This window comes from Leucoraja erinacea, chromosome 6, assembly GCF_028641065.1.
Source record: "Leucoraja erinacea ecotype New England chromosome 6, Leri_hhj_1, whole genome shotgun sequence".
Taxonomy (NCBI): domain Eukaryota; kingdom Metazoa; phylum Chordata; class Chondrichthyes; order Rajiformes; family Rajidae; genus Leucoraja; species Leucoraja erinaceus.
Window position 1 is genome coordinate 43,807,168 of NC_073382.1, and position 11,218 is coordinate 43,818,385.

Below are 11,218 nucleotides of genomic sequence, written 5' to 3' on the forward strand. Positions count from 1 at the left end.
GCGATTTTTACTAGGCTGTTGCAATCGAAAATGTTCAGCCTAGTAAATCATTAACGGAAAATCGCTGAAAGACCCCGTCGCAAAAGGTATTAGTTTTTATGGCCTTGTATAATAGTTATAGTAGTTTAAAAATCACTCTCTCAACCCGCAACCTCTTGCAGCCCCAGGGTTTTATAAAGCAAACAATTAAAGGTATGTACCTTATTTTTACCTTAAAAGGGGCTTCTTAAGAACCCTTTATACAAAGTTTTCTCTGGCGAGTAGCTAATTTTGGGCTCTTTATATCCCGCAGTATTTTTCTGGGCATTTGAGGGCACAAATCCAGCGCAATGTGAACGTTCTAAACCAGCGCGTTCACAGAAACCCACTAGAAAGCTGATTTAAATTGACTTTAATTTACAGCAATTGAACACTAAATTCCTTCCATTTGGCCTATAAATTGATGTAAATGAGATTTAAAAATCATGTTTTATTGTGAATTATTTGTGAATATTATTTGGACACTTAGGCTATTAAAAAATGTTAATCATTTATTAAGAAATGGATAGATGTTTAGATCTAGTAATTGAAGTTTGAAATTAGCTACAATTGGGTAACTAACTAATTATATGCTTTAATTTCAGGTCATCCAAGTAAGATTATTTTATATTTGTTTCAGAATGCTTCAATCTATGATAACTGAAAATTTCATTCAGTTCTCTTAATTTTTAAGAAGGTTATGGGCTTTTGACTGTCCATGATCACAGCTTTTTTGCTATGTCCATAGAAAATCAATAGTGAACAAGATGCTAATTTCCGAGTATGAAAATGGCCATAACTTTTTTATTACTTGAGATATGAAAGTGAATTAGGTGTCAAATTAAACTTATTGTTATGCTTTATCTGATGGGATAAATTGCAGACTTGATTTTTTAAATCTCAAAATTTTGTAACATTGCTACAATATAGTGTCCCAGCATCTTCTCCAAAAGATGCTTCATCTGAGACAAACGGCCTAATACATCAGACATGGATGTGGGAGCAGAATCCTCCTGGCCTGAATAGTCCGACAGGACTTGTCTCATGGTTTAGCTTTGGCTTTCCCCCCCACTTCGGGGCTGCCAAGCTACTCCCTTTAGGAGCCAATTCAGAGATAGCTGAGCAGACCGTAGAATATGGTCCGAAGATGTAGAAATGGACAGCTACCGGCTTCCCGCACTGCCACGGTCTTCTGCTGCCAGTTTTACCGCGGCCAGTCTTGGTTTAGTCCTAGGCTTTTCCATAGTCACAACCTAGAGGCTTGTTGAAAATAAAGTACACCAAACACACCCAGTGCAAGTTTGCACTTACCAAAGAGGTGAGTAAACTTCCCTCTTCTTTCCCCTCTCCTCCGCCACTCCCTCCCTCCCTCTGCTTTCCCCTACCCTGTGACTCCTTCTATAAACCCTCTCCCCTCCCTACCCACCTCCTCTACCGACGCCGTGCGACGTCCAAATTCAGCCAGCTCGCCTCCTGCCCAGCTGATAGGTAAGTTTGACGTAAATTACATCACGCGCAAACTTTGAGTGTATTTACGGCGAACTTAGCGCAAACTCCGCTTCCGTTTGGTCAGGCTAGACGCATGCAATCGCATGTTGGTGGGACAGGCTCGTTACCACTGGGGGAACCGACGTCCCCCCCCCCCAGCCAGTCCATGTAAAATTCTTAATTAATGACAAGAATTTACCAAGCAAGTTATTTTTTATTGTCACATGCACCAATTGGTATAGTGAGATTTGAGTTACCATACAGCCATACGAATAAAAACACAATACTCGATAGAATTTAACATGAACATTCCCACACAGCAGAATCAACGTTTCCCACTGTGAGAGAAGGCAATAAAGTTCAGTCATCATCCTCATTGTTCAAATGCATTGCAGGAATCTGGAATATTTATGATTTGTACGTTGTAGCTAAAGGTATAGTTGTTTATGGCCACCAGCTCACCATTCTATCCAAAGGTGCCATGCTTGTTCCAAACAGTTACAGTTATATGAAGGAGACACGAGGAACTGGAATCCACAGGTGCTGGAATCTTGAGAAAAACAAAGTGCTGGAAGAACTCAGAGTCAGACAACATCTGTGGGGAAATGGACATGCAATGTTTCGAGTTGGAAGCATTTTTCCAACTGAATTTAAGGGCAGCTCTCTATTGTGCTTAACATTCATGGAGGACATTTGAGTTTGGTTCTGTTCCAAGACACAGATGTGAAGAATTATACCCTTTAAGATACTAAACATCCAAGATATGCCATCAGTCATAATACATGCGGCTACAAATTATCTGTTGGTAAGAGTCGAAGTCTAAAATGTATGTTGGTAAGAGTCTGTCTGATATGTGGAACAACAGCCTTAACATGTGAGAAAATGCAAGGAAATTATACATGACAAATATATTTTGAATTTGTTTTTGCAAAATAAAAACATTCCCGTTTCCTGCACCATATATTAATAAATTTATGTACAATTGTAAAACACAGTATAGATTTAGCCTGGGTACATCTTATTACCCAGAAATAAAATGTTAAAATTATGTCAGCTTCCACTTTTACAAAATACCAAATTTCCCTTCTGTGACATTGTTAGTTTCACTAATGCTTCGGATATAGAACAGTACAGGACACACCCTTCAGCCCATAATGTCTGTGCCAAACATGATGCCAAGTTAAACTAATCCCTTCTGCCCGTCATGAACCATATCTATCCATTCTCTGCATATCTGTGTGCCTATATAAAAGCCTTTAAAACATTATTGTAATAGTTATGAAAACCTTTAATCAATTTAATGTGGATAAAGTACCACAATGAACACAGTGCTCTTTATACTTCAAACATTATACTACAAAACTACAAAATCATTGCCTAACTATTTTACATAACAAGTCGAGTTGGGGGTATTGACAATCGCCCACTTCTCGTGCGAGTCGTATTTCCGACTCATTCTGTGTTGTATTTCTGTTGTGTGTGAGAGTGGCTTGGCACTGCGAGCAGATTCCCCCACCGCATTACCTTGTGATGCGGGCTACGATTGCTCTCTTGAGTCTGGGAGACTTGCTCCATCTGGGTGAGGGGCTCCTCCATCTGGTTGACTCTCTGTCTCGTCTGGGAGACTTGGTCTGTCTGGGAGACTCTCCATCTCGTCTGGAACAATTTTCGCGCTCTTTTGCTGCGCGTTGCCAGGGCATGGCTCAGCTGCTTCGTGCGCCGGTCGTATGTCCTTCCTGCTTCTGCGGTACTCAGTACCGTTCGGTGTCAAAATGAAGTAGCTCCAAAGGGCCAAGTTTCCTTGCATGGAGAGTGGTCCCGGTGGCTTGAGTCCTGCCACTTTTTTAAAACTGTGACACCATGTCTGCTGTATGATCCTATTGTGGCTAGCACAATGAATACATGTCCGACACCGACAATATCTTGTAAGAAGGGTTTTATTTCAACAACCAACAGAAACTACTAGAAGGTCATTTGCCATCAGTCACGAGACCCAAGCAAAAACTGGCAGCTTCTACTCCTGGCCTCAAGAGGGCACTGGCATTTACACATTGATGACGAGTACAAATGTTGCAAGATGACATTAGCATTTACATCACACAATATATTCAGAACATAAATTCTAAATCTCTGAAATTGACTCATAGAACTGAAATAAGCATGACATTTTCAAAGTACAAAATGAAAAAAAAGATCAAATATTTTAAAAAGACACTTACTTCCTCGATGCTGGGGGCAGGGATGCGTACTGCAAGACATCGGCTACGAATAGGAGAAATGACTTTTGAAGTAGAGTTACAGCAAAGAATTAATCTGCACGTGGACATATACTTTTCCATTGTCCGTCTCAGTGCATGCTGGGCATCCTTTGTTAGTCTGTCAACTTCTGTCAGTAATACCACTAAAAATTAAAGCATTTAAACAGCATTAGTTATTCGGTTTCACATTGTGCAGTAAAAGCATACACAAAACAAAATGTTCTAAATATTAATTTAGATAGAAATGGTGGAGCCTAAAACAGAGTTCACATTCCGAGCTTATGAACTTGCAACAGAAATACATTTGACTGACAATGCTTAGCCAACCTAGCTTTTGAACTGCAAAGTTTGAGTTGACATTGTGGCTCTATGCAGCTCAAACATACCATATCAATGAAGGGATGGTAAATGATAATATTTAAATATCTCTTTTCATTTAGACTATTGAAAGTTATTTCACTGTGATAAATCAACCAGATATTGAATAAACTAGTTACCTGGAAAAATAAAAGCTAGATATTGTTTTCTTAATCAGAAATAATTGCTTTGAAGTAAGAGTATCTAAGTTTTAAAAACCGTGCCAGTTCTTACCTTTGAAGTCTCTCTGTGTACTAGTCTCAAGTTGTTGAGACTGTGCCACTGTCTTAATTAATTCTTGAATAACCACTCGGTCACTGTTCCCAGCATCACTGACAAAATAAAAGCTCAAATTTTAGTCTGGAAGCCAAATAGGATATCCAGGTGGTCTTGCAAAATTTAGCTACCAGGACCTTTCATTTGGGCTCCTGTCATAGGCAGGCTGATTGGAAGATCTTTTATGCAAGAAATTGCTATCACAAAATGCACTTGTCAAGACAACTTAATTGTGTTAATTTCTGTCTGCTTTCATTAAGTGGGTTGGTTGGGGCCTCTCTGAATCTGGTTGACGGAGGTTAAAACATGTTTTGTTTCCTAAAATGAAGGCTGCCAACTTGATATTTAACAAGCCAACCCGTTTCCTGAAAACCTAATGTACATGGGTAAAATCATTAGTAGATAGATTTTATTTTAGCTCTTCAACATTCATCTCATCCATTTATGAGTTTGGATACTACTCATAATTCAAGAAGTGATAGGCGAATACAGGCACCACCTTCATCTAGAGAATAAGTTACAGAAAAATAGTTGGAGAATAGAACTAATGGGAACGCTAAAAGAGCTGGTATAGACAGGGCTGAATAACCTATGTTATGAGAAAATACAAAGCTTCAAAGGATGGTGGAATTATTCTTCAAATGTTTTCAACTAGATAAAAGTGCAATAGCTGGAAATGCTGTCAAGATGAAAGTTACACCAGTCCTATCATTTTACTTCCTGCTCCAAATTTGTATGTTGCCATGAAATTGGCATAGTCTGGTACAGGGGAAGACTAGTCTTGTACAATTACAAGATTATACAATGTGGATGCACTAGCATTCAATTGCTATTTCAAGTAGAACAAATCATTCGTTCATGCTGCTTCAATTTAAAGGGCCTGTCCCACGGCGATTTTTCAAAATCCAGCGGCAACAAAACAAATGTCGCAACACTTGAAAAAACACCGTGCATCATACGCATCACACCGCGTAACTGCTGCAAATTTTTCGGTGACCTGATACGTCAGTCAATGATGCCGGCAGTCGCCAAAAAAAAATCACCGTGGGACAGGCCCTTAAGGTTGGAAAAATTGAAGATTCTTGCACTTTGAGGGAACTTACCTCGCATTAACTTCAAGGTGATAATTGCTTGCTATTGTGCTTATTTCCAGTTTCTTTTTCGATGGTGTCTGCAAGGATGCACAAGAAACTAATGAAATTCAACAAGTTTAACAGTACGTGTACCGATTTGATTAATCAGACCTGAATTCTAATGCTGATCTAACCAGTCATTACTGTTCCACGATGACTTCATTAGAAGCTAAAGGTCAATTAATAAGTAGCTCCGTAGCATAGACATTACTGTCTCTGATATCTTTCAGGAGAAAAAAATCTGCCATTCTTACTGAGTGTCCCTAGACTAACCAATGTGATTGACCATTAAATACGCTCTGAAATAACGTACCAAGCCACGCAGTTGTAACATTACCGCTTTGTTAGAACCTCCTGATTACCATTCATCTCTGATGAGCTAATGCTCCTCCATGCTGAATAACGTACATAGGTAGACCACAGAATATACTCTGAGAGGCCATGTCAATCACCAAGCATGCTGGGAGTGTCACCACTGACTTGAATATGCAAGGAATGGAAAGATGTAGCCCTGACAAAGGCAGCATCTCTGGAGAGAAGGAATGGGTGGTGTTTTGGGTTGAGACCCTTCTTCAGACTGATGTCAGGGGAGTGGGTGGTACAGAGATAAAATGTAGTCTGAGACAGTAAGTCTGTTGGGAGAACTGGGAAGGGAGGGAAAGCACAGTCAACTTGAAGTTAGAGAAGTCAATGTTTATACCGCTGGCGTGTACGCAACCCAAACAAAATATGAGGTGCTGTTCCTCCAATTTGCGCTGGACCTCACTCTGACAATGGAGGAGGTCCAAGACAGGAAGGTCAGATTGGGAATGGGAGGGAGAGTTAAAATGCTGATCAACCGGGAGATCAGGTAGGTTTAGGCAGACTGAGCGGAAGTGTTCAGTGAAACGATTGTCGAGCCTGCACTTGGTTTTGCCGATATGCAGGACTTGACACCTGGAACAGTGGATACAGTAGATGAGGTTGGGGGAGGTGAAAGTGAACGTCTGCCTCACCTGAAAAGACTGTCAGGGTCCTTGGACGGAGTCGAGGGAGAGGTAATGGGACAGGTGTTGCATCTCCTGCAGATGCAGGGGGAAAGTACCTGGGAAGGGGGTGGTTTGGGTGGGAAGGGACGAGTTGACCAAGGGGTTGCGGAGGGAACAGTCTCTGCGGAAAGCAGAAAGGGGTGGAGATGAGAAGATGTGGCCAGTAATGGGATCCTGTTGGAGGTGGCGAAAATGTCGGAGGGTTATATGCTGTATGCGACAGCTGATCAGGTGGAAGGCGAGCACAAAGAGGACTCTGTCCTTGTTACGAAAGGGGTGAAGGGGAACAAGAGCGGAGCTGCAGGATATAGAGGAGACCCTAGTGAGAGATATATATTCTGCTATTTCCATACACTAATCAAAGGCATACAAGGGAGTTTAAATCAACCATTTCTCAGTCATTTGTAATTCCAGATAATGATTCAGGTGCTAAACAGCTTTATTTAGTACAATACAAGCCAATTTTTTACCGTAATTGTTTGATGTTCAATCCTTAGCTTCTCTATTCCTGCGCCATAAAGCTCACGAAGTAAACACATTACCCTAGTCTTCTTTCCTGAGCCTGAAGGCCCATAAACGAGCATATGAGGGAAATCTCCATATTGGACCTGGTGTAAAATAAAAACAAAGGTCAGCAAGACCTGGAGTAACTCAGCGGGTCAGGCAGCCCATCCTTTTTCTCCAGAGATGCAGCCTGACCCGCAGTTACCTCAGCACTTTGTGTCTACGGTATAAACCAGCATCTGCATTTCCTTTATACAAAAAGGTCAGTAAGTTCCACTTGATAAGAATTAGTTCAATTATATTTATCAAGTGATATCTAATTTGTGCAGCTTAATCTCTAAAATAGAATTACCATGAATAATTTGCACATAGGAATAGGTCAGAGTGAGAATGGCATAGAGAATTTGGGTAGGCATCTGGATTACCTTGCAAACTGAACAGAGGTGTTTTGCAAAACAGTTACCCAGTCAGAAGTTCACTGGGAAAATGGTCCACTCAGGGATGGGATTGTCATGAAAACGGTGTATTTAAATAGTATTTTCAAAGGGCTTGAGGGCAAAAAACAAAAGCGAGAAATACAGGAAGAGTGACATGAATGAGGTGCACCCAAGACAAAATAGCAACAAAATCTGTATTTTTCCAATGGCTATTTATTACACAGAGGTTCAACAAACACCACAAACCACAGTTCCAAGTGTTTGAAATCTGAATTAAAAACAGAAAAGTGACACAAATTGCTGGAGAATGTTGGACTAAAATTGGAGGGGGGGGAAGGGGGTGACACCATGTGATACAGAAATACACAAAGTGCTGGAGTAACTCAGCAGGTGAGGCAGCAACTCTGGAGAACATGAACAGGTGATGTTTTGGGCTGGGACACTTCTTCACAGTGAAGGAGGGCCCCGACCTGAAGTTTATTCCATTGACTTCAAATATTCTAATTCTGAAGCCAAACCTGTAATTCACTGAGATCAGAGAATTCATGAATGTAATTAAGACAAAAGACTGCATATGCTAGAATCTTGAGCAAAACAGTATTGGAAGAACTCAACGGGCCAGGCATCATCTGTGGAGGAAAAATGGACAATGGCACTCCTCTCTTTAGTCACCTTTTGTCTCCTTTTCATCTCTAGCTTTTGCCACTTGTTCTATCCATTTGTATCCAACTATCACTGACACTGCCCACCCTCACCGTTCTTTTCCAGCTTACTCTTTCCCCACCACCACCTCCCACCTCTTTCCCACTTTCTCATTCCCCCACTTCCAGCTTTCTCTCCCCACCCCCCCACCACCTCCAGCTTTCTCTCTCCCCTCCCTTCTGAGGAAGGGCCCTGACTGGAAAAGGTCTGTACATTCCCTCCACAGGTGGTGCCAGACTCACTGAGTTCCTCCAACACTTTGTTTTTGCGTAGACCTGCCAAGTCCTGATGTTGGCAATGTAAATCCGAGGGGTAATCACATTATTTCTTGTCTAGCCAAATTCTCTACATCTCCACAGCAATCACCAGGACTTCAGGAAGCAATACACACACCCCAGTATACATTTAGGGTACCAAAGTATAAATGGTTGAAAGCTTTGTACTTATGAATAAATATCACCAATAATTTGTCATACACCAGCTACATCAAAACAATGACCAAGAAAACATACCAACACCTCTATTTCCTTAGAAGGCTTAAGAAGTTCGGCATGTCCCCAACTTCTACAGATGCACATAGAAAGCATTCCAATGGGATGCATCGCAGTATGGTTTGGGACCAGCTCGATCAAAGCAAACAAGAAATTGCAGAGTTATGGATGCAGCCCAGACCATCATGCAAGCCAGCATCTCTTCCATTGACACTTCATGCTACCCTGGCAAGGCCACCAGTATAATCAAGGACCAGTCTCATCCCGGTCACTCCCTCTTCTCCCATCAGGCAAGAGGTACAGATGGGTGAAAACTCATATCTCCAGATTCAATGACAGTTTCGTCCCACCTGTTATCAGGCAACTAAGCCGTCCCATCACCAACTGTCCTGAGCTGTTACCTACATCATTGGAGACTTTCAAACTATCTTTAGTGGGACTTTATCCTACACTAAGCATTTATCCTGTATCTGTATACTGTGAACGCCTTGATTGTACAGTCTTTTCTCCGATTGTGCAGCATGCAACAAAAAGCTTTTCACTGTACCCCGGTACACGTGACAATAATAAACTAAACTAAAAGGAGAACATCTTCAATTAATGAGTAAAACTGCAAAAGGGAAATAAGAGAAGACCAAAGTGTGCGTTAAAGCGGGTTGCATTTATCCATGAGGAATCCGAAACTGGACGTGCTACTTAATACAAATGTTAGAGATGTTCATAAGCAATCACTGAGCAAAAACAAAAGAAGCAAAACATGATTTTATTTTGCGCGTGGCAATAAATAGATGCTTTTAACAGAGCACAGGGCGGGAAATGGGAGCGAGTTTAAGAGCAGCAGCGCAGCCTGTACGCGAGGGCCACTCACCAGGTTGCGGAGCTGTCCGGCCTGCTCCTTGTGGAAGTCCAGCTTGCTGAGGGCCGTCGGCCGGTACTTGTCCACCCACAGGCTCATGTCGACGTTTCCAACCCTCGATTCCGACACGACAGGACCGGCCCAGCCGCGATCCCGCCAAACGCAGCCTGCGTAAACCGGTGCACGTCGGGTCGGGGGCCGGCGCGTCGCGTCGCGTCGATCACGTGACAACGTGCAGTTACTAGGACAACATCAACGTTACTAGAAGCTCTAGTATCTTTGAACAACATGTCCCATGGCAGGTTAGGCGTCTTAAAGTCTTTATAAGCAATGCCGTATTTTTTGAAGTATAGTCAAGTACCATATTTGAACCATGCGCTGAGACATTGTTTTATTCTAGTCCCAATCTAAACTGAGTTTGCCAAATTACTGCAGAAACAAAGAACTGCGGATGCTGGTTTATACCAAAGACAGACACAAAGTGCTAGAGTAACTCAGCGTGTCAGACAGCATCTCTGGAGAAAAAGGATGGGACGTTCTTGTCAAATTACTGGTTATTTGGGTAACCACTACCTGTTCTAGAGACATACAGGCTCTGTGGCCCAACTCATCCATGCTGGCCAAGATGCCCCATCTAAGCTAGATCCATTTGCCTGTCTGACCCATATCTCTCTAAACCTGTATTGTACAGTGAGTCCCCTGTGTATCTCACACAGCTATCAACATCATGATTTCCTTGCCGCTTACCTGCACCAAGGGTTAATTCACACAAATAATGCAAGCAGATTTAGTAAACTTACTCAATAGAGGATTGCATAACAATTTAAAGTAAAATAAATTGCAGCTCTGAACAAAATGTTGTAATGGATTCATTACCCCCATTCCACCTATCTCTTACCTGGCCTTGTCCTGCCTTAACTTCTCTTCCAGCATTCTTCCACCTAACCCCCCCCCCCCCCCCCCCCACAATTAGTCTGAAGAAGGGCTATGACCAGAAATCTCACCTATTCATATTCACCAGAAATGCTCCATGACCCGTTGAGTTACTCCAGCTTGTTCACACTCGCTCTATGTTTTCCCACTTTCTCCTTTCGGGCAATTTTACAGAGGACAATTAACTTACAAACCTGCGCGTCTGGGTTTCAGGAGGAAACCCACATGATCACAGGGAGAACGTGTAAACTCCACACAGCCAGCACCCAAGGACAGAATCAAACTGGGTCTCTGCAACTGTGATGCAGCCACTCTACCAGTTGCACTAATGTGCTGCCCTTAATCTGATAGTATATCCTCCTTTTCCAGATGTTGCAGAGCTGCCAACTCTCACGCATTGAGTGTGAGACTCACGCATTTCGCCCAATTCTCACACTCTCATGCTGAACACAGAATTTCTCATGCTCTGTCGTGAGAAATTTTGTGATCAACGAGAATTTCAAAACTAATATCAACTGCTTGTGTGCGCATTTGATGACAAGTCAGCAGCACTATTATTCTCTGTTATTCTCACTTGACCGAACCTTCACACACCTCCAAACCATGTCCCCATGCAAATTTACATTGAAAGACACGGACCGGGCAGTGAATGAGTGTCACCCAGCGCAGGAAGTAAGGCCATGTCCTGCTCCCTGCGGCAGTCGGAATTTAAGGATTTGCAGGAAGCGGCTGACATG

The 11,218-nt window shown here is 42.2% G+C and overlaps 1 protein-coding gene across 1 annotated transcript in view; it reads right to left on the reverse strand.

Annotated features, from left to right (window-relative positions):
• The window catches only part of rfc3 (replication factor C (activator 1) 3), a 22,179-nt gene extending 12,431 nt beyond the window's left edge, over positions 1–9,748 (reverse strand). The window contains exons 1-5 of the mRNA XM_055636843.1: positions 9,561–9,748; positions 7,029–7,166; positions 5,501–5,568; positions 4,356–4,453; positions 3,726–3,907 (exon numbers count right to left, since the gene is read on the reverse strand). Coding sequence (XP_055492818.1) covers positions 3,726–3,907; positions 4,356–4,453; positions 5,501–5,568; positions 7,029–7,166; positions 9,561–9,647 — 573 coding nt within the window. The 5' untranslated portion in view covers positions 9,648–9,748. The remainder of the gene's footprint in view (positions 1–3,725; positions 3,908–4,355; positions 4,454–5,500; positions 5,569–7,028; positions 7,167–9,560) is intronic.
• Between the last annotated feature and the right edge of the window lie 1,470 nt (positions 9,749–11,218).